This window comes from Sycon ciliatum, chromosome 10, assembly GCF_964019385.1.
Source record: "Sycon ciliatum chromosome 10, ocSycCili1.1, whole genome shotgun sequence".
Lineage (NCBI taxonomy): Eukaryota > Metazoa > Porifera > Calcarea > Leucosolenida > Sycettidae > Sycon > Sycon ciliatum.
Window position 1 is genome coordinate 10,755,900 of NC_088652.1, and position 24,338 is coordinate 10,780,237.

A 24,338-nucleotide genomic window follows, 5' to 3' on the forward strand; every position below is an offset into this window, starting at 1 on the left:
AAAATGCGCTACTTGTGGCGCATGTTGCTGTGAAGGTAGCAGGTCTGAAAACACCAACAAAATTAGCGAAGCGTTTGCCAAGGAAAGAAGGTGCGGAACTGCTTACCCTATCCCGCTAGAAGGTCGTTACAGTGTACTTGCAAAATGCTAGCTTGCCTTCATCGCCTGCCACTTGGAGGCATGGATCGCTTAAAAACAAAGTTTCTTGGCCTGAATTTGAACGCGCGTCTTGTTCAGCGTATTGTTCAGTTCTGAAGGGTCTGCCTCAAACTCTGATGAAGGCGTCGACCTTAGCTGCAAGTGCAGCAAAGCGGTGGGCCCCAAACTAAAGCTTGGTCCGTCGACAATGCTCTGCCTCAACTTCTAGCTGATTTCTTTGCCCTTCGAGTGGACAAAATAAATTCGAAAAATTGCTCTGGCAAGCGACAATTTTAATGACGCGGAGGAAGTATGTGAGGGGTGGTCACGCAAATGCATGTCACAGCACGAAGGGCATACGAAGTTTGCGATAGAGCCAAAGTCATACGATAAACAACCAGGTAAGGGCTATGTCGTTACCAGAAATGTAGGCTCTTTACCGTCAGTGAACACCAACACCTCGCCAGCAGCGATACACCGGCAGCAGCAATTCCTATTCCACAATATCGCAGTTTCAGTTCGTTCATCTCAGCGCTGCTTGTGTCAGATTCACTCTCGCGTCAGATTCACTCTCGCTCAGATGACTACTAAGTTGTTAGCTTATGCATGCTGTGATTATCATGGCCAGACAAATCAGCTGATTGCACTCGACTAGTCCTTGTCAGAGTTGCTTTTGCCGTGTCGGCAGCAAGAAGGCTTCTTCTCTGTTTGGAGAAATTGTTTCTGCATTCGTAGATGATTTATTTTCAACTAGCATGACTCAACGGAGCTCCTTCTCTCAACACAGTACACTGCACAACCTTTCGGGGCGATCCAGCCTGGACTGGTGATGCTACTGCTCTCAGAACGCTTGTCAAACACCGCCCTGAGAGATGCACTGGTATTCCCAAAATGCGCAGTAACATCCATTCTGAGGAAATAGTGTCGTTTACCGCCTCCCGACAGACCAGCCTGGAGAACTGCAGAGATTTGACAATCTGCCGGATGTGTTGATGGTGAACATGGTGAATATAGGCAAGGGCTACGAGCTTGGCGATGGACTTCTGTTTCGACAGATGCAAAACAAGCTGCCGATGTCCATGCTGACACAGGCATCGCAACAACGCTAAACCAATCAGTGTACCAACACTGTCGGAATGGGTGACCCTCGAAGCAGAATTCCGTTCTGGAGCAGCGGATATGGTCCACGGAGTCAGTTCTGCAGATGTTTATCATGCAGCGGCACTGCCTACTAAATCAAAACATGCAAGTCGGTCAACGTTCGGCCGCAGCTCCGGAGCTCATTACTAGTCATTCCTGGCCTCTGGTCAGGGTGCTGTCAACATCCAGTGTGTTCAGTTTGTGTTGCGTCCCATCACACATGGCATCTTTAACCCTCATTCCGGGTTGTGGGGTCCAAACGGACACCAGGGGCATGCTTTTTGAAATAGTTTTACTTTGCTGCATCACATCTCCCTGAAACCTCATGTATTTCTCAACAACACAATAACCGAGATAAATAAAATAATAGTCTGGGTTAGAGGTTCATGATGGATTTCACTTTTATGACGGAAACTGAGGGCGGGGTCCAAATAGACCCCAGTAACATAGAGCACAGGGAAGTACAACAATTGCGACAGTTTCGGCATTCATCTCCATGGTCATCGAATACATGGATGACATTCATTAGTAGTATGATGCCCTACAAGAAAATGCTTCTTCAGCAATAATCCCTCATTTCATGTTGACTTTTTCCTATGTTTTTGAACCCCAGGAACGTTTTGGGCGGTATTCTTGCAAATTTTCTAATAATCCCGACAAACTTCAGAGCTAAAGACACACCCGGCAATATGGCGGTAAACACACGCCTGCCCACACACGCTCTCTAGGCTGCAAAGTTCTGGCACAGAGCTCGATTGCGACGTACGAACTGATGGTGGTGGTGGCGAGAAGGAGAGCTCTGTGCCAGAACTTTGCAGCCTAGAGAGCGTGTGTGGGCAGGCGTGTGTTTACCGCCATATTGCCTGGTGTGTCTTTACCACCATATTTATCAACCATAAGTACAGCTGCAGTGGTGTCTTCAATTTCATTCTCCCGAGTCAAGCTCCGTATGAAGACATCCAAGAAGAAGATTGCCTGATGAGTCCAGCGGGGACGAAACGTACGTCGCAATCGAGCTATGTCGTTGCTGTGTCATCATCTATGTGCCATGCGCAACTTGATGTACCAGCCTGCTATGCCGGATACCGCCAGCCATGCATCGACCAGGCGCCAGGCGCGAACTGATGGTGGTGGTGGTGAGAAGGAGAGCTCTGTGCAAGAACTTTGCAGCCTAGAGAGCGTGTGCGGGCAGGCGTGTGTTTACCGCCATATTGCCAGGTGTGTCTTTACCATCATATTTATCAACCATAAGTACAGCTGCAGTGGTGTCTTCAATTTCAAACTTCAGAGCTGTCAACAAATGAAGTTTGGTCAGAGCATTGGTCTATGGGAAGGTAGCACAGCAAAAAGAAATGGAGAGTTTGCAAGAATACAACCCAAAACGTTCCTCGGGTCCAAAGGACCCCAATATACTGGGAACGTAGGAAAAAAGTCAACATGAAGTGAGGGTTAAGAGCGAGTCAGACAGCAGGCGGTGTGAAGCAGCGAAGACGACAGGCCTCTGCTATAGGTGTTTTGACACTGGACATCGCGGGACTTCCTGCGACTCTGCTTCTCTCCTTGCTTGTTACGCCAGCCATTGCCTTGCCAATCGGTGTCGATTTGCAGATCTCCGCAATTGTTTTGGACTTGCTTAATGACATTCATTCCGCCTTGCTATGCATATCCAACTTCGAATGTTTCACCACGTTGTCCCTCTTCAGAGCAGTCCCCGAAATCCCGTCCACAAAAGACCGACTAAAATTCTCAATCCACGGAGGGAGGACTCGTGCTGTCTGCATAGCCGGCAGAAAATTAGCGTCACCGCTGCACCTGTAGCTTTCTCAGAACGAAGGCATTTCTCCTCGACATCGACCTCTGCCACCCACTTCTCAAAGGTACTCTGTCGTATAGACATGTTGGAGGCAGAACCAGACTAGACAAAAACTACAGCTTGGACAATTGTCAGAGAGAGGGACGAACGTGATTCCAGAATTTCCTCACCACCAGGAAGACCGACTGGCTACAAGCAAAAAAATATAATATCACGGAAAGAGGTAAGTAAACCAGAAAGAAGAAAAAAACAACAAGACCTACACCGAGATCGTGGAGGAAAGATGATGCTTGTCAGTACGGAAAGTACATGAACTTACTGGACTTACTGAATCAAAGCCGCGCAAAGTGGTACGTGTAGTTCAAGTAGGACAGCAATACAGTCAGTATGTGCAAGCGAAACCAGCCAGAGTTCACAGGTACAGTACTAGAAATCACACCTTCCCCAGAAAAAAAGCGAGGTCTGTGCACTGTACAGGTGCAGGGAGTGTACGACATACCGTATTTCCCCGATTATACGTCGCACCTTTTTACACTAAAATTCAGGGTAAGAAAGGGGGTGCGACTTACAACCGAGCATGACTTACTACTGAAGTGAATACATCGCAACAATATTGCTCAAAACTGAAAATGGAGGTGCGACTTATAATCGAGTGTGACTTATAATCAGGGAAATACGGTAGTCACGGCATCACTTTTACTGACTGTGGGAGCTAGTATGCATCGCAGCTTGCTGCGAGTCGCTGTGGTTTTTGAATCTGCGATGTGATGCCGGAAAAGGTCATCCGTGTAGTCACTCGAAAATTCTGTTCCGTTCTGGAAATATCACTTGAAAACAACTCCATTATCTTTCAGTGTAATTCCTTCATCGCCAATCATCTCATTTCTAGCCGTGACTGTCATGTTCAGCGGAGCTCGGAGTTAGTGGCCGAACCAATCGCAGTGAAGTCTAATGGACAACAAGGCAGGTTCAAGTCGGCGGCTCGAAGCACAAACATTTCAGTGCAGGCCGAACAGGTTGACACAGATCCTACCTTGGCAGTATGTCCCATTTCCACTGTATCCAGGATTGCAGGAACAAAGGAAATCGGTACCGTTCCTCTCCCACTGGGCATTACCATGGCATTTTACCGTTCCATTGCCGGGCGAAGCGCCATCAACCGCATCTGTGAAATTGAACACCATAGGGGAGCATATCGCCATAGAATACAAAGTACCACTATTATAGAAAAAAGTGACACATGCAAACAAACACACACAGACACACACACACACACACACACACACACACACTACTACTACTACTACTACTACTACTACTACTACTACTACTACTACTACTACTACTACTACTACTACTACTACTACTACTATCAATCAGCTACCCCGTGGGGTCACGCCGCCCTCCACTCAGAGAACTGAGCGCAAGGTGAGTGGCAGTGGCGCAAAACAAAACAGGAAGTACAGGAAAATGAATTGAAAAATAGGAAATCAAAACAAGCTGCCATATTGATGAAAAAGGACTCACAAACAGAGGAAAGAAATATCACAAACCAGATGAACAGTCTGCTGTAGGTCCACTATAAGTATAACATGCAACGACTGAAAAAGGAACATGATGTTCTGTTCAACGTCTGTTCGAGTACTGCTTCGGCCTTCATAAACCAGGAAAGCACAATCTTGAACTGGAGGGTGGGCACCGAACGTCCCACAAGGGCTCCACAAGACGAACTTTCACGAAACGACGAGGAGTGTGCACAGCAAGCTAACATCACTACACCATCGCCGCACGACGACTGGCCACTCAGGTCCAAACAACAAGACAAATCCACAATTCCAGCGATACACCGTGCAGGAATAAATTGCTGCGAGTGTGACCTGTTCCTTCAGGAATCCACTTGCTTTGCCGAACGCCACTGCATTGTTTCAGGCTGGGGATCGATCCGAGGGCTCGCTACGCCACTGCGGAGGATGCGGAAAGGACGCAAGAAGACGGTGACGGCAACAAATAATTACCCGCGTTACCCGCCCTGGTCGTCAGCTCACTGAATGTCCTTCCGCGCGAGCGAAACCGGCTGCAAGGCATGAAAAGCCTACTGCCACTCAATACCCAGGGACGACCCTGACCAGAAGGTCAATGCCCCCCGTGGAGGAGGCCAACAAAGAGAAAACCAGGAGCTAACAAATCTGCTTCCTCTCCGTGAATATTTACACACACACATACACACGCACGCGCGGGTGCGCGCACACACATACACACACACATGCACACACACACACACACACACACACACACACACACACACACACACACACACACACACACACACACTCACACGCACACACTAATCCCACCTCCACCACTGCTAGTTTGGCAGACTCTGCAGATAACCATTAATTTTGTAAGACTCGGATAGACGATTAAATTTAAAAGAAATGACCAAAGCGTTTCATGTTATCCATAGTCTGTGTCCAACACTAATAGTTATAACCAAGACGTGTAGTCAGCAGGTGCAACAGCTAGCTAGCACGATACTGACTGATGTGATACTGAAATTCAGGGACCTGATGATAAGCTCTATCACGTCTTGGATGCGCAAACCAGCAGCATTCCAACTTGGAAGGTTCAAAAACTATGAAATAAGGCGAGAAAGGGGAAGGTGAGCACACTCAAGACGAGAAAAAAATGATCATGGCAAACTAAGAATGGTAGCTTCGACAAGAAAAAGGAAAAACCACAGCAGAGGATGGCCGCGGCTCACTTCGAGGGCGTGAGGGATGAGTGGGGTGTGCACGGGGGGGGGGCTGGGATTGGGGAGGTTGAGGGGAAGGAGATTTGTGGAAGGGGTGTATATTTACCCACCAGCTTGTACTGCAAACGAAAATGATGTACATGTACGTTAATCGTACGTGTCCTTTGCAGATTAGTATTGTTTCCTTTACCTGGGGTAGAACTATCCGATGCGATGTCGGTGTTCTCCTCTAGAGCTGCGTTCCGCATAAAGGAAGACAATAGGATGTATGGAAATACACAAACACCAAAACATGCACATACACTCATACCCACACATAAACCCACACACATAAAAAAAACACTCATACACGCATACACATACACGCACGCACACTCACACGCACACACACACATGCACACACACACACACACACACACACACACACACATGCACACACACACACACACACACACACATGCACACACATGCACACACATGCACACATACACACATACACACGCACACACACACACACACATTTAGATGAATATATTTAGCAGTACAACAGACAAACTACCACAAGCCAAAATGCGTTTTTGTAAGTCTGTGTGTGCATGCATGTGTGTGTGTGTGTGTGTGTGTGTGTTTGTGTGTATGTGTGTGTGTGTGTGTGTGTGTGTGTGTGTGTGTGTGTGTGTGTGTGTGTGTGTGCGTGTTGTTGTTGTTTTCAGTTCTGTACGGTGGCAGGTCCCAGTTTGTCCGCATGTGCAGTGTCTTCCAAACGTCCATGTTTTTCCAGACTACAGTGGTTCACTTGACCACTTAGGGAAAGTCTTTCAACTTTTTTACCGTTGTGTGCCTTGCGATCATCGCATCAAATTTTACACGTCCATGTCGACATAATTATGGGCCGAGCCAAGCAAAATGTGGCTTAGGCATAATAAATAAAAGGGAGTTTGTCAACTGACAACCGCTCTATTTAGTTGCTATTCACTCTTTAGAAGGAAATTCTTTTATTAATAATGTTGAAAATTACTGACGTTTCACCCATTGTTTCACCCATCGTCAGACCCTGACGATTGGTGACTGGCCCGAAACGTCGATAAAAGACTACAACTATAAGGAAAAGAAGTTCAGAGATACTTCCCTCTCTTTTTCTTGTCACTACGTTTTTGTCCCTTATTGGATTTGCATGCTGTTTTCTTGACTCCTCACATCTATTTTTTCGTGTCTCTTCTACACATAATTTGAATGATGTATCTCTGAACTTCTTTTCCTTATAGTTGTAGTCTTTTAGCTTATTTCCATCATTCCTTGTAGTATTTTGACAAGAAGGGAACGAAAACGTTCAATACTTTAACACATGTCCTAATAATTGGCTGGTGTTGACTCTTGCGTAGATGCATGCGTAGATAATACATTTCTTGTAATAATTTTATTTATATATATCTTGATATATGAGCCAGGGACTATAGAAACCGCCCTACGACGTTTGATATCAAAATCAAGTTATGACGTTTCAAAGTCACGCGACTCAAAGTTACGCGAAGCGCAGAACTCGTCACTTTTGTTTTGACAAGACTCAAGAGCTGTCCTCTTGTTAGGTGTTCGGGGAAGGATTCCGAGCTCAAGCGATTGTCGAGAACTCATGAGGCTCCACTTACTGTGATTGATTATGGCTACAACATCTAGTAGACGACGCAGCTCGATTCTGTGTGGAGTTGACTAGTCCCTGATGCGAAGGCGCTTGAATCGGACGACGAGAATTTTTACGGATTCAGCGCTGGCACCCGTGAGTCGTCCGCGAGCGATTCAGACACCGATGCTGACAGCGACGGCGATGATATGCCACCTAAGAAGAAGACGTATGGAGTCACAGCAAGCTCGAGTGCTGCTAGTGTCGTGTCGCAAACGCCAAGCCCCGACAGCTCGGAAAATTCAAACGCGGAGAGTGACACCGACTACTCGGAATTGGATGACGAACCAGATACCCCCGCACCTGAGCCACCGACGACGGAGCTGGTGAAGCGTGGTCTCCTCAGACATACGCGATGGGATTGAGAGAGGCTGTGGATGCAAGTCGAAGTATCATTGGAAAGTCATTCCAGAGCAGCAGCTCGAGGACTACATATTTGAAGTCTCTAAACTGCGAGAATCGAAAAAGCGCTTCAACAGTTCAAACAGTTTGTTCTGGGCGCACTGACTGGAAGCATGCGAAAGTCGATGACTGGCGGTGGTGATCGACCTTTCTATTTCCGCTATCATGTACGTGGTTACGAAATGTGCAAAGACGTGTTCATGGCAGTTCATGCTGTTGGAAGTCATGTAATGAAGCGCCTTCAAAAAGGCAAACAAAGGAGTCGTTCAACTGGCACAACATGGCTTGACTGGGAGAACACCAGAGCACTTGGCCATTTCAGCAGACATAGAGCAGGATGTAGTGCAGTTTATTTAGTCATAATTATGCTAACATGTACGGTCTACCTCAACCTGCAGCGGAGCGAGGTCGTGCTGAGGACCCTCCAGTATACTTACCAGCATCCGAGAACAAGAAGTCTGCATACAACATCTACACCAAGACCGTCACACAGTATTCGCCTGTTCATTACAGTTCATTTTGCCACATTTGGAGGAGACAGGCAGCACATATCAAAGTGATGCATCCAAGGACAGACGTATGCGCATTGTGTGACAATCTGCGGTACAAAATTCGTGTCGCCCGTACAGAGGAAGAGACGGAATGTAGTGTCCAGGCGCTGCGTTCGCACACATCGCTAGCACAAGAGGAGCGGCAGTACTACTGAGATTTAGTGGACGGCGAGCAGGCGTCACTGGATGAAGCTGAGGGCATAGTTCACTATACATTTGAACTGCCTAACTAGCAAGAATGAAGATATACAAAGGACATTACATACTGTGTACATAAATTTGCTCTTTATCGCTCAATTGATATGCCATTATTAAATAGGTGGTTAGGCACATTTTACCATCGCAGATCAACTTGAAATTTTGTTTGAGCACATTACCATACCATACCAACATTTTGAGAGAAAAAAATTTCGGCAAAAAGTGCCATAGGGTGGTTTCTGTAGTCCCTGGCTCATATTATATGTAGAAAGGAAAAGGACATAAGGATACGAGTTAAGAGTAACTCTCCATCACTGTAATTGGATACTATATACAGTCAGAAAGTGCAATAACTAGGCACACAACTGACAAGAGTACTGAGACATTCAACGTCCTGACACCGGAGATGTGTTGAAGCTAGGTGTCAGGACGTCGAATGTCTCAGTACTTTTGTCAGTTGTGTGCCTAGTTATTGCACTTTCTGACTGTATATAGTATCCAATTACAGTATTATTATATTATATTATATTATATTATTATATTATTTTATTATAATAGTATCCAATTACAGTATTATTATATTATACTCAATCTAGTATCAATAGTATCCAATTACAGTGATGGAGAGTTACTCTTAACTCGTATAATGGGATTGGATATGGGGTGGATACAGGTGGATACAAGTGTAAGGCTTAGCGGGGCCCTGGTATGTAATCTTTGGACCAACTTGCCGGTTGGGAATTGTTAGAAACTTAGTGCTAGATGCCTATAGCATAGGGGAGGCAGTGTGTGCAATTTGTCAAGGTGCTAGCTGTTGGATTCCTGCACTACACAAGAGCCAATTAAATCCGAGGATAATATAGCACAGCCTTTTTGGCGGTGCTATATTATACTCAATCTAGTATCAATAGTATCCAATTACAGTGATGGAGAGTTACTCTTAACTCGTATCCTTATGTCCTTTTCCTTTCTACATTTATTTATGGCTCAACATTCGAGTTTCAAATTGCACACTTGATATAATTATACGTCAACAAACAATGGATCACTCGTAGTGTCTTCTACTCTGAGTTTCATGCACTGTGTGCAATCATTAGGCAAACAATATTCAATGCAAATTGGTCACAGCATAATGGGATTGGATATGGGGTGGATACAGGTGGATACAAGTGTAAGGCTTAGCGGGGCCCTGGTATGTAATCTTTGGACCAACTTGCCGGTTGGGAATTGTTAGAAACTTAGTGCTAGATGCCTATAGCATAGGGGAGGCAGTGTGTGCAATTTGTCAAGGTGCTAGCTGTTGGATTCCTGCACTACACAAGAGCCAATTAAATCCGAGGATAATATAGCACAGCCTTTTTGGCGGTGCTATATTATACTCAATCTAGTATCAATAGTATCCAATTACAGTGATGGAGAGTTACTCTTAACTCGTATAATGGGATTGGATATGGGGTGGATACAATCTATGGGCAGAACTGTTTCATCCTTTGTGGACTCATCAGCTCAGCACAGAGAAAAGGAGGCCGAACAAAAAGATATCATGGCCAGCAATCGAGGATATCTGAGAGTTGTAATTTTTGTACTCCTCCGAGGTGTGATTTTTGGCGTGCTGGGCCAAGCACAAGGAAGACATCTGCAAAAAAACTGCAGAAAATGGTTGTTGTTTGATCCTTTGGTGTAATCTTTGTTTCTAGTCGAAGCTAGTTGCTGTTTGGAGCAGAAACGCTGAAATTGACTATTTTCTGCATGTCCTCATACATGTACTCATGTACTCAGGCATGCAGTCTCACTCGTATTTTAGCTCTTTTTCTGGAATGGATGCTGCTCTGCGCCCCTTGGTGAACATTTCCTGCGCTCGTGGAGCAGCTGAAAAGGACCACTGGTATGTCTGGTTCCTGGTTTGAAAGTGGAGAGTCGACTTTAGTGCCTTGAAAAAGGAGTAGAGAGCGATAAAGGTACGTCTGTGGCTTATTTTTGAGTGTTCCTCGTACAGAACAAATTCAGACCAAAGTCAGCGCGATGATGATCGTACAGTTTTCTTGTGGATTTTTAGTTGTTTCATCTCGTATCTATGTCAGTATCTCGATGGTGAAGTGGAGAGGGTGATTTTCTTCCTCTAGGCTTCGTTCGGCCGACTTTGCTTCGTCCTCGTTGAAAAGTGATCCTGAAAAAGGTCGATTCGCAAAATTATGTTGATTTTCAATGTACGTGATGACATGCGATTGCTGGCTATGAAACGCATCAAGGTGCTGCATCATTCGTGAAAACCCCTCCCATGTCTCGACCATTTATAACTAAGTTTTACAACAAATCCATAACTTACCAACGGTATCTGGCAGAATCAAATTCAGTGAAAGGACAATGAGTAGAACCAAGCTGCCTGTTGTCAATCACATCAAAGAGAACAGAGCAATTTTAAAGTTAATTTGCCTTTAGGTTAATACTAGCAGTGCTGATTTCAGGGCAAACATTAGTGCCCCGGCAGATCCCCACCTTTTCACTACCAGCTTGTGAAACCAGCTGGTGTGGTGTGATCGTGGGAGCGTCTAAACAAGTAACCAAAAAGTTAACCCTTTGTGCGCTCAACGAGCGATTTCGCTCGTTTCAAATGCGCGTCACATTTTTGATCGTCGCGCTTGACTGGTTTACCGCATCGCGCCGAGACTTCACCACCGCGTACCTGAGAAAATTTCCGTGACGTAGGTACTAAACATGATGTAGGTCGCCACTAAAATTTTTTTGATAGCACGCTTTGAAAGAGCCTTTGCAATTATGTCAAAATTAGAATTTGGACTTATCCAGCGATGGATGCAGACGAGGCGCTTCGCCTAATACAAGACGCGGACCAAGCAGATCTCCCAGTAGAGGATATCGCTTGCTCTTCAGGCGACGAGGTAGGTGACTCGGACAACGATTTTATTTCGTCTGACGAGGAAGATCGCCTGAATGACGATCTCTTTTCCGACTTGGAGCAAATAGGATCCGATTCGGCTGACGATATCGCTATTCCTGTTCCCGTCGCTGCTCGTGGACGTGGCGCTGGACGAGGCAGAGGCCAAGCAGTAGGTGTCCCCGCGCGTGGAAGAGGGCGAGGACGTCGAGCTGCGACAGGGCGAGGACATTGAGCTGCGACAGGGCGAGGACGTGGAGCTGCAAGAGGGCGAGGACGCGGAGCTGCAAGAGGGCAAGGACGAGGACGTGGTATACAGTACGAAAATTGTAGTGGCTATGATGATGTTGACCAGCTGCAAACCAATACACCTGAGTTCAACATAACTGGCACTGGTTTGAACCTACCTGATAATTTCGCTCCAACATGTGAACTTGATTTCTTCAAACTATATTTCCCGGACGAAGTTGTGGATTCAATTGTCAAGTTTACAAATTTGTATGCGCACGAGCATATCGCTGAAAAAAAGACGTACCAGACGGATGGTGTGTGGAAGGAGACCAACCGTAATGAGTTTTACGGCCTCCTTGCATTTCTCTTCTTCCAGGGATTTCATCCTCTGCCTGCGACGAGGGACTACTGGCGCGTTACGTCGTTGTACAACGGAAACTATGCACGCTGCATGATTCGAACCTACCGGAGGTACTTAGCGCTGATGTGCTTCATCAAGATTGTGGACTTCAGGGCAGAGGATATAAATGATCGACTTCGTAAGGTGCGATACCTTCACGACCAGCTGCAGGCGGCCTGCAAGCGTTTGTTCATCCCTGGCAAGTGCGTTAGTGTTGACGAGCGCATGGTCAAGTGCAAGGGACGCGCTCCTTTTACACAGTATATGCCCAAAAAGCCCGTCAAATGGGGCTTCAAGGTCTTCGCTGCCTGCGACGCCCAAACCTCCATTGTTGTAAACTTTGAAGTTTACACAGGCCAGCAACCTGGAGGTGAAAATGGCCTGACTCATGCTGTGGTGATGCGGCTGGTCAGTGACGTGCGCGCCGGAAGTGTGATCTACACGGACAATTTTTACACTTCCGAAACCCTGGCCACATCTCTTCGTACCAAGCAAATATCGTTGGTTGGCACCGTCCGCGCGAACCGCACTGGATTTCCAGCCGTATTGCGGACCGACATGAAACAGTTCGAGAAACATGCAGAGCGAGGTGCAACACGCTATGTTCGCAACGGAGATCACCTGTACCAGCAATGGAAGGACAAGCGGTGTGTGTCAATGTACAGCAACATACATCAGGGCCATGAGCATGACACAGTAACAAGAAATGTCAAGATTGATGGTGCACACCAGCAAATGGAAGTGCAGAGGCCAATGTGCATCAGAGACTACAACAGCAGCATGGGTGGAGTCGACACGTTCGATCAGCTGATCGAAACGCACCGTGTGCTTCGCAAAACGAAGAAATACTGGAAGAGTCTCTTCTTGGATATGGTCGACGTGTGCGCTGTCAATGCATACCGCCTCTTTCACTTGTGGCAGAGCCAGCATCCAGGGGTGATAAGTCGACGATGCAACTTGCAGCACTCGGATTTCCGCTGTAACCTCATCCGGCAGCTGTCATCGATTGATGAGCATGCACCGCCACCGAAGCGCTCGTATCGCCCAGTGCCTGTTCCGCAGGATGTCCAGGTTCCTGTTGCTCAGCTTCACATACCTGGAGTGAGGAAAAGGAAGAACTGCAGAAACTGCACAGAAGTGAGTAACAAGCAGCACCAGTGTGTAACCTACTGCACTACGTGCGATGTTCACCTCCACATCACGAGCGACCACGACTGCTACGCCGCTTACCATGCACGCCACTTCCCGTGAAGGATATCTTATCTCAGTGCTGTGAGTTTCTATCTTGTCTACTGTATATTTGTACATAAAAGTATGGTTTCATTTTCTTCCTATGGTGCGCTCTGTAAATAACGCGGCTATACACTTGATTATGACAATATGTGCCTAATATGGCAACATTGGTAACCATGGCAACATTCTAACATAGTTTTTTGGATTCAGCCGAACGATTCCATTCAGAAAAACACATATTCTAATTACATATTCTCAAAAACTGTGGAGTTACAGGGGATTATTGTCGGAATGGAAAATTTGGTCATTTTCTCCGAAACCAGTGGACTCACAAAGGGTTAACTGGGACTGGAAATGATAAAGGATCCGGGCCGAAGCCGGATAAGGGCATTGTAGCAAGATACAGCAATAGAGGGATGGAAACTGGGACGGAAAGCGAATCCGATGGCGCCAGAGACGGGACGGTATGAGAAGAGGATGGAGACGCGGCAGAGACAGACAGAGCCGGATACATGGTTGAGAGACAGAGATGAGAAAGGCTATGGGACGGAGTGAGAACGTCGACAAAAAGGTTGAGGAGACCTGGGGCAATGCGGGAAGGATAAGATCGAAGGAGACAGGAACAGTTGGAGAGGGGAGGATGGAGGCGAATTTGAGAATAGGGCACAGGCAAGGGGACGAGATATGGTGGGAGCAGACCGACACATACAGAGAGAAGAGATGTAGACAGGTGCTGATAATGGAAGTGAGACCATGGTACGGCCATGGACAGAAAATGGGACAGGGTAACAGACAGAGAAAGAGACATAGACAGGGACCGTGACAGAGACAGAGGCAGACACAGAGGCAGAGATAGAGACAGAGGCAGAGAGACAGAGGCAGAGACAGGGACAGAGACGGGGACAGGGAAGAAGATGGAGACGAAGACGAAGACGAAGACAGGGACGGAGACGAAGTCGTAGACGGAGAAAATAGAGGGAGATAGAGACAAACAGAGCCAGGAACAGAGACAAGGACAGAGACGGAGACAAAGACGGAGACGATGACGGAGACAGAGACGGAATCGGAAAGGGAGACGGAGATGTAGATGGAGTCAGAGACAGAGAAAAGAGACGTATATGGAGATAGAGACAGAGAGGAAGACGGAGACGGAGACTGGGACAGAGACAAAGACAGAGGCTAAGACAGAGAGTTGGAGACAGAGAGGAGACGGAGTCAGAGACGGAGACAGAGACAGAGAGGAGACGGAGTCAGAGACGGAGAAAAGAGACAGAGACAGAGACAGAGACGGAGACAGAGACAGAGACAGAGACGCACACAGAAACAGAGACGGGGACGGAAACGGAGACGGGGACAGAGACAGAGACAGAGAGAGAGGCAGTGATAGAACAGAGACAGAGAGAAAGGCAGTGATAGAACAGAGACAGACATATACGCAGAGGCAGAGACAGAGGCAGAGACAGGAACAGGCACAGGGAAAGAGACAGAGGCAGAGATCGGGTCAGGAATATAGACAAAAAGAGACAGAGGCAGAGACAGAGGCAGAGAAAGAAACATAGACTGAGACAGAGGCAGAGAAAGACACAAAGGCAAAGGCAGAGGCGGAGACATAGGCATAGACATAGGCAGAGACAGAGACAAAGACAGAGAAAGAGACGGAGACGGAGACGGAGACGGAGATGGAGACGGAGGCGGAGGCGGAGACGGAGACGGAGACGGATACAGGGACAGGGACAGGGACAGGGACAGAGAAAGAGACAGAGACAGAGACAGAGACAGAGACTGAGACAGAGAAAGAGACTGAGACAGGGATAGAGACAGAGACAGAGACAGAGACGGAGACAGGGATAGAGAAAGAGATAGAGGCAAAGACAAAAGCAGAGAAAGAAACATAGACCGGGACAGGGGAAGAGACAGAGACAGAGGCAGTGGCAACGACAGAGACAGAGGCAGAGACAGAGACAGAGACAGGGACAGGGACAGGGACAGAGACAGAAAGAGCAAAAGAGACGGGGACAGAAACAGAGACAGATGCAGATTCAGATCCAGAGACAGAGACAGAGACAGAGACAGAGAAGGAAACAGATGCAAGGACAGAGACAGAGACAGACAAAAAGACAGAGACAGCGACAGAGCCAGAGACAGAGGCAGAGGCAGATGCAGAGGCAGAGGCAGAGGCAGATTCAGAGGAAGAGGCAGAGGCAGACACAGACGCAGAGGCAGAGGCGGAGGTGGAGGCGGAGGTGCAGGCGGAGGCGGTGGTAGGTGCAGGGGGAGAGGTAGAGGCAGGGGCAGATGCAGAGACAGGAAAAGAGGCTGACGCAGAGGCAGAGGCAGACGCTGACGCAGAGGCGGAGGTGGAGGCGGAGGTGCAGGCGGAGGCGGCGGCAGAGATAGGCGCAGGGGAGAGGTAGAGGCAGAGGCAGATGCAGAGACCGAGGCAGAGGCTGATGCAGGGGCAGAGGCAGACACAGACACAGAGGCGGAGGCGGAAGTGGAGGCGGTTGAGGAGGCAGATGCAGATGCAGGGGCAGAGGCGGAGGCAGGTGCAGAGGCAGAGGCAAAGGCAGACCAAGAGGCAGAGGCAGAGGCAGACGCAGAACCAGCGCCAGACACAGAGACACAGAAAGAATAGGAAACAGAGACACAGAGAGAATAGGAAACAGAGACACAGAGAGAAAAAGAAACAGACAGGGGCAGTGGCAGAGACAGAGACAGAGACCGAGACAGAGGCAGACATAGAGGAAGAGACAGGGACAGGCACATGGACAGATACAGAGATCGGGACAGGGACAGAGACAGGAACGGAGACAGAGGCGGAGGCGGAAGTGGAGGCGGTTGAGGAGGCAGATGCAGATGCAGGGGCAGAGGCGGAGGCAGGTGCAGAGGCAGAGGCAAAGGCAGACCAAGAGGCAGAGGCAGAGGCAGACGCAGAACCAGCGCCAGACACAGAGACACAGAAAGAATAGGAAACAGAGACACAGAGAGAATAGGAAACAGAGACACAGAGAGAAAAAGAAACAGACAGGGGCAGTGGCAGAGACAGAGACAGAGTCCGAGACAGAGGCAGACATAGAGGAAGAGACAGGGACAGGCACATGGACAGATACAGAGATCGGGACAGGGACAGAGACAGGAACGGAGACAGAGGCAAAGACAGAGGCAGAGCCAGATCAGGAGACACAGGCAGACACCTGGACAGATACATAGACAGAGACAGAGGTAGAGATAGAGGCAAAGACAGAAGCAGAAAAAGAAACTTAGACCGAGACAGAAGAAGAGGCAGAGACCGATTCTCAGTCAGAGACAGACACAGACACAGACGCAGAGACCGAGACAGAGACAGGGACAGAGAAGAAGACGCGAGAGACAGATACAGGTACAGATACAGATACAGTCGCAGACACAGAGATAGAGACAGAGAAAGAGACAGACACAGACAAAGAGACAGAGACAGAAACAGAGACAGAGGCAGAGGCATTGACAGGGATGGATACAGACAGAGACAACGACAGAGAAAGAGACAGAGACAGAGATATGGTCAGGGACAGGGACAGACACAGAGACAGAGACAAAGACAGGGACAGAGGCAGCGAGAGAGACAGAGACTAATACAGGGAGTTGGAGACCTAGACAGAAACAGTGTCAGATACAGAGATAGAGGCGAATACAGAACAGAGGCAGACATAGAGACAGAGACAGAGGCAGAGACAGTGGCAGAGACGGGACAGGCGAAGGGACAGATACAGAGACAGAAATCGGGACAGAGACAGAGGCACAGACAGAGACAAGAACAGAGACATGGACAGAGACGGAGACGGAGACGAAGGCGGAGGGCCACAGAGACGGATACAGAGACAGGGACAGAGATGGAGACGGAGACAGAGACAGAGACGGAGACGGAGACGGAGACACAGGCATAGACAGAGTCAAAGAGAGAGACAGAGGCAGAGGTAAGGGCCAAGGGACGGAGACAAAGGCAGAGATCGAGACAGAAAAAGAGACAGAAAAAGAGCTAGAGCCAGAGCCAGAGCCAGAGCCAGAGCCAGAGCCAGAGCCAGAGCCAGAGCCAGAGCCAGAGCCAGAGCCAGAGCCAGAGCCAGAGCCAGAGACAGAGACAGGGGCATGGACAGAGAAAGAGACAGAGAAAGAGACAGGGGCATGGACAGAGACAGAGACAGACAAAAAGACAGAGACAGAAACAGAGCCAGAGACAGAGACAGAAACAGAGCCAGGGACAGAGACAGAGACAGAGACAGAGGCGGAGACAAAGTAAGAGACAGAGGCAGGGACAGGCACAGGCACAGGCACAGGCACAGGCACAGGAACGAGGACAGGGACAGGAACAGAGAAACAGAGAGACAGAGGCAGAGACAGAGAGAGAGAGAGAGAGAGAGAGAGAGAGAGAGAGAGAGAGAGAGAGAGAGAGAGGGAGAGAGAGAGAGAGAGAGAGAGAGAGAGAGATAGAGAGAGAGAGAGAGAGAGAGAGAGAGAGAGAGAGAGAGAGAGAGAGAGAGAGAGAGAGAGAGAGAGAGAGAGAGAGAGAGAGAGAGAGAGAGGCAGAGACAGAGACAGAGACAGAGACAGAGACAGAGACAGAGACAGAGACAGAGACAGAGACAGAGACAGAGACAGAGACAGAGACAGAGACAGAGACAGAGACAGAGACAGAGACAGAGACAGAGACAGAGACAGGGACAGAGATAGAGACAGGGACAGAGGCCAGGACAGAAACAGACACACAGACAAAGACAGAGACAGACAAAAAGACAGAGACAGCAACAGAGCCATAGACAGAGGCAGAGGTAGAGGCAGAGGTAGAGGCAGAGGCAGAGGCAGAGGCGGAGGCGGAGGCGGATGCGGACGCGGACGCGGACACGGATGCTGAGATTGGGAAGGTGACGGTGACGGGGACGGGGATGGGGACAGGGACATGGACAGGGACAGGGACAGTAACAGGGACAGGGACAGAGACCAGGGCAGAAACAGAGACAGAGACAGAGGCAGAGACCGAGACCGAGACTGAGACCGAAACACAGGCAGAGGCAGAGGTAGATGCAGATGCAGAGGCAGAGGCAGAGGCAGAGGCAGAGGCAGACACCCAGACCCAGACAGAGACAGCTACAGATACAGCGACAGAGGCAAAAGCAGAGACATGGAGAGACATGGAGGCAGAGTCATAGATCAAGGTTTAGTTGGCCAGAGACGGGACAGAGATAGAGATAGAGTCTGAGACAGATATTCGAACAGAGGCGGGGCGGAGATAGAGATAGAGTCTGAGACAGATATTCGAACAGAAACAAGGACAGAGAAGAGAGAGATAGGTGAACACATATTGAGCCAACAGTAATTTATCCTTTAGAAATATTCTCCTAAAACATACCGGTATGTCTGGCGTCCATCTCCATCTCCCCAAACCTAGAGTGTGTACACATAAAAACACGGATAAAAGTAAACACAATAGCGAGAGTTCCCAGGTTGCCTAGAGTGCTCAACACCACAAGGATGGAGCATTACCACAGAAGGCAGAAGAGAATAGAGACAGCCGGCTAGGTCATTGTTGTAACGCTGCGTTTCATGCACATAGCAAAGCTAAGGCAATCCTCAGGCAACTGAAGTTGTCTGATGATTGCCTTAGCTTTGCTATGTGCATGAAACGCAGCGTTACAACTATGACCTAGCCGGCTGTCTCTATTCTCTTCTGCCTTTTGTGGTGAAAGTAAACACGTGCAAACGCACGCATTCACAAACTGAAGCTAAACACAAGGACAAACATACAAAACACGGGTATTACGACAATTGCACAACTGCACACAAGCCAGTGCACACACACGCACACACACACACACACACACACACACACACCCATGCATGCAGAAACGCACACACGCTCACGCACACACACACACATGCACGCGCACATGCACGCACACACACACATACCATTGGACCATTGGACGGCCATCGCCGGAGGCGGTGATAGCGATACTACAGCAGAAGCCATAGCAACTTGTGCTGGGATTGCACCATTCAACAGCTTGCAAGGCTGAAGGATTGACCACAACTATTCAGCCTGGTCTAAACCACACAGCCAAAACCAGTCATGACTGTGCCGGGTACTGTCCTTGTGCGGCAGCTGCGACTGACTTCTACTTGTTCTACTATGTCACACTAGGAGTAAAGTCTTTTTATGAAATACTTCCTCCGTTAACAAAAACTTCGTGATGGAATTTTGAGGGGCTGATTTGGGCACAAACTGCCGTGAAATGAGTCGCAATCACTTTTTTGGCCTTCCCTGGCATGCCATGACAGAGGAACGATGCAAGGAAAGCGACCTTTCACAACAAGCCGAGCGGAATCGATGGTTGCACTGTGGAAACATAGGTGATGACAGTCATGGCGAGCGAAACTGAAATACCACTTCTCCGAGGGGATATTGCGCTGCTTGGCCTCTCTACCACTTTAGCACTGAGTACGTTGGAGAGTGATAGAGAGCGATAAAACGGAGCAGCAAGCCCACACAATGAGCGAGTGAACAAGGAGCTGCTCCGATCGCACGGCTCAATGAAAATAATTCTGAACTCAAGTTCTTGTTCAACCTGCGCAAAGCCCAGATTCAAATGCTGATGACCATGCATTCTTTCAGAAGTCTGCAGTCCGATGCGAGTCTTGTGGGTAAAGAAAGTTGACTGGACTTGCTAGCCGCTGCCGTTCAGTGCTGGTATCCATTAGAGAAAATGGAATCAGTTTAGCTGTGCCTTTACTCCTCGTTTCGCGGAGTTCCGGAGAGCGAAGATGAAACCAGGGAGTCGTTAAAAAATTTCACGACTCCCTGGTGGAAACGAGTAATCGCCATCACGGCGGATCACGCAGCTTGAAAGCAAACTTACTTGAACGACGGTGACATCAAGCGGAGTGTGATCAAAGAAGCCGAGGCAAGGCTGAAACGAGCTGAACAACGACTCGAGAGAGATGACGACTCGCGTACAGCAGATGACGACTCGCGTTCAGCAGATGACGACAGCGACGCAGGTCAAAAATGAATCGAGCGAAAGCGACGCAAACTGAACTCTCTGCTCATTCCGCCAACAGTTTCTCTTGTAAAGACGCTGTAGATAGGCTGAATCACCTTCGTCCAGTGATTTGCAGTCGATACAAACTGTTCTTGACCTGTTCTACTGTCCATTCAGAAAAAGATGGGCCCTGGCTCTGGCGAGCTCCCGTATTTGGCGATTTTTCGTGATTTCATTGTACACAGTGCAGTTCTGCGAAATTTGAACTTTGAAAAAGAGTCCAAAAAGGGTACCTGAACTGGGGTTCGAACCCCACAATGCACTGTTGCAGGCAGGGTCAACGGCCTGGATTTTGATGTTTTTTTCCAATTCAATGCTTCTGGGGCAAAACCTGGCCGATATCCTATTCTTGTTATGGCTTGCTTTTTGGACAAATAGACTTCAGAAACAAAATTGGAAGAGGATTCCATAGGGGATTGCAGAAAAAAATTCTAAAAAAACTCAAAGTTTGACCGATTTATGGCCAAAAGCTAGAAGTCCATCTTTTTCTGAATGGACTGTAAGCGCTTTCATATCTATCAAAATCCATCACGAAGTTTTTGTTAACGGAGGAAGTATTTATTTCGGGGCCGCATTTTGACACTAGTTCGTTTCTTCTGTTCAGAGACTTTGGGTTGTTTGCACTATTCACTATAGTAAGGTTCTTGATTCTGCATAGGTTGCACCTTTTCGGTTTGTTGAAGTACGCCTGTGCCCTTGTGTGAACATGTCACTGAACAGAGAATGGCGGTACCGCACGTTTCAAGTTCCACACATGGATTGAGAGTTCAGTCTTGTTCTGATACCGTTTGTGGTTGAAGCTCATTGTATGGTTATTGTACCGGTCCTTATTGTACTCTCTATCATTTTACTGTTGCTTGATAAACTATTGATCTCGACAGGCTATCACCATCAAGCAGGCGCTGTGCGGTGCTACGGCAGTTACATGTCTTGGCAGGGGGTTGTGGCTGGCATGTAGGCGCTGTGAGAACTCGTGTTTTATTCCCGTAGCTATGAGAGGACATTACTTCAGTAACGTCTGGCGCTAGCCAGAGTCCCAACAGCTTTAATTTGATGTTTGTTTGTGGCGGACGGACATCCATCTGGCGCTATCCCGTAACTGTCCCGTTCCGTACCCTACCATCAAAGACAGCTGGCCACAAACAGCTGGCCACAATATTCAAGTAGGGCTTTCAAATGCAAGATCACAACGTGAAGCAACTTGGAAGAATGAGTATGAATGCGAAGTGTATCGGGTAATGCATGTACTTGGTCCGCGTCAGCGATATTGTCGCTTATCTTTCAGCTTTGTTTATATGTCGCCAAAGCTCACTCGGCAGGCCATTTCATCCCAAATTTGGTTAGTAAGTTAGTTTACTAGTACCTGAAAGGTCTAGCTACAGTTCGAGTGGATTTCGAGAGCGACGGGTGGGTGATTCTGATTGATACAGCGCCGAATCAAAATAGATTATCTTGTTACGCTGTGCAGGCAAGAGCAGCGCAAGCCACCACAAAGTAATCGGCTACTCGGAATCAGATCCATTTTGCTGAACGGCCGAGATTGCTCACCTCAGGGATCGCTCGTCAAGCTGAGATCTCAGCTCCCTTACCTCCAACTCAATGCTCAGAGTATCCAGCGCGTCGTGGAGATTTGTAAGTACTCTATGCGTCGTCGTCGTCGTGCAAAATAAAATCTTGCAAAGAACGGCGTCTGATTTGAACCACACAGGCCGTCGTACTGCCCACACAAAGTCCTATAGAGAAGGCGACCGTCACCATCGACTTCTGTTTAGAAAATAGCCAGGCAGCGGTGAAGAAGAGAGATGAGCTTGCAAAAGCAAGAGAGTCGAACGCGAGCAAAAATATTTGTCACCAGCGTCGAGAGCAGCGACGAAGAAGACCGAAAAAAGTAGGAACCCTTCCTTGGACTATAAATTCATTACAGCTAGTTGTTATTCTATGCCTTACCGTCCATCGTACCAAGTTTTATAACTTAAAGTGCACGCGTTCATGTCCAAAGTCAAAGTTCAAATTGTCGAAAGATAAGCGACAATATTGCTGACGCGGACCAAGTAGGGCGATTGTGCGCGTTCAAATCCCAGGTTATGATTGAAAAAAAAATGAGAATTGAAAAATTTATAACATCCCTATGATTTTTTGCCTAGGTCAGTGGTGGTGAGGTTTCGTTAGCTCCGCCGACCAGATTTCTCGACGTCATGGTCACCTAGACGCACCAATGGCTTCACCCCGGGCTTCCATGAAAATTACTAAGAGTGCTCATTGCATGTAATAATGCTACTTTATGCGAACCTCAGTTACTTGATACTCTGACATGTTTTCCAATCGTCAAGAAATTTGAAAAAGCTACACATCTCTTTGGATGTAGTGTGATCAGGACTATCAAGTTTCAAGGCTCTTGTCGCGGTGTGAGTGCGCCGCAAAATGAAATGAAGGTGTCCAGAAGCCAAGCGATTCTCAGAAAGTGTTTGTACCTTGGGCATACAGTACTGTCGGGCGCCGAAGAACGGCCAGGCTAGAATTTCATCAAACACAGCTTACCAATGTATACACGAGGACTCAACTGCCCATCGATTGTAGTACATGAAAATATGAACGGACTAGGCTAGGAGGCTGACCCCCAGTTCTTCGGCGACCGACAGTACTGTAATAGCATAACATCGCTAAGCAGTGCAAGAAGTCATAATACTCTGCAGGACAGCGATGACAGGGTGGGAGGTTGAACAAGAGAGACAGGAAGAGAGACAGAGCCTCAATGAGGCCGGGAATTAGATATAGAGAGAAAGGATGAGGGTGACTGAAATGAGAAGGTGCGAGAAGAAGAACGAGTGAGAGACGGGAAGAGATGGTGCTAGGGCGCCGACTCAGTGGAAAGGGTAGTGGAGGCAGGGCGGGAGAGACAAATGCCTAACACCTTGAAGTACCCAGAGTCCCGTAATAACTGGCCTCCTAACAAGAATCAATTGTCGGACAAGCTTACCGAAGAGCTTAATGCCGGTTCGTCCAATTTGGTCTCCTTCCGCCTCTCTATTGTAATGGAAAGTTGGTTACGTTCCAAGTTCCAGGATTAAGTTCACCGAGTAAATACAACCACAACGTAGTTTGAAAAGCTGACGAATCCAATACTGAGCTAAAAGCAAACTCGGGACTAGATGTCTCTTCTCTATGTCACAGCTTCCTTGCAAAAAGGACAACGAGGAATAAGTAGGATGTTTCAATTGTTTGTTTGTTCCGCAAACAAAGATCTGCCGTGGGCCAACCCATCCGCGACTCGGACTGTAAGATATACTAGTACAGAGGTCTTACAGTGCTAGTGACAGTCATGTCAGTGTACTGCACGGCCGTGCTAGCTCTTGCGCATGCGCAGTGAACGATATTCTTTTTTTACGAGATGGCTTGGCTGACGCAAAAAGGAAAACTTTCCATTACTTGTATCGGTTGTCTAAATGCACTTTGAACTGATAACCCCTCCGTCAGACATTCCATATTCATCATTACCTGATACAGTCATGTGCAAAGTTAGTTCTGTACAGTATACATGTACTCATGTACTTCCAAGATTGCAAGAATCACTCATCAGTACTCAGTACTACCAAGAGTAGATAAACAAGAGTGTGCAACTCCGGATCTTTCCTGCACAATCTGCAGATAGCCAGATACCCCGCCCACGGCGGAATTTTTTGTTGAGGTCACCTTTTTTCGTAGAAACGCGGACTTTGCCGCAGAGCAGTGTGAGAGCACGTGCTGGGCACCGACCTTGTAGTGTAAGCCCGGCCAAGTGCACGAGGGAAACCTCTCCAAAAGGCTCGAAGCGCGTGCGTCGTCGAAAAGATTACGTC

At 47.9% G+C, this 24,338-nt stretch overlaps 2 protein-coding genes and 1 pseudogene across 2 annotated transcripts in view; 2 read left to right on the forward strand and 1 right to left on the reverse strand.

The window, feature by feature from the left end:
* The window catches only part of LOC135825815 (uncharacterized), a gene marked incomplete at its 3' end in the record, with an annotated part of 182,048 nt that extends 158,295 nt beyond the window's left edge, over window positions 1-23,753 (reverse strand). Inside the window, 5 exon segments of the mRNA XM_065338440.1 lie at window positions 4,125-4,256; window positions 6,034-6,078; window positions 10,999-11,055; window positions 18,813-18,847; window positions 23,480-23,753. Of these exon segments, the coding sequence (XP_065194512.1) occupies window positions 4,125-4,256; window positions 6,034-6,078; window positions 10,999-11,055; window positions 18,813-18,837 (259 nt within the window).
* On the forward strand, window positions 14,548-15,843 carry LOC135826154 (serine-aspartate repeat-containing protein I-like). Its single transcript, XM_065338792.1, is given in 3 exon segments — window positions 14,548-14,929; window positions 15,055-15,294; window positions 15,479-15,843. Coding segments are annotated over 3 exon segments (987 nt in total).
* Window positions 17,425-18,222, forward strand: LOC135826155 (putative uncharacterized protein DDB_G0282129; annotated as a pseudogene).
* Window positions 23,754-24,338: the final 585 nt, after the last annotated feature.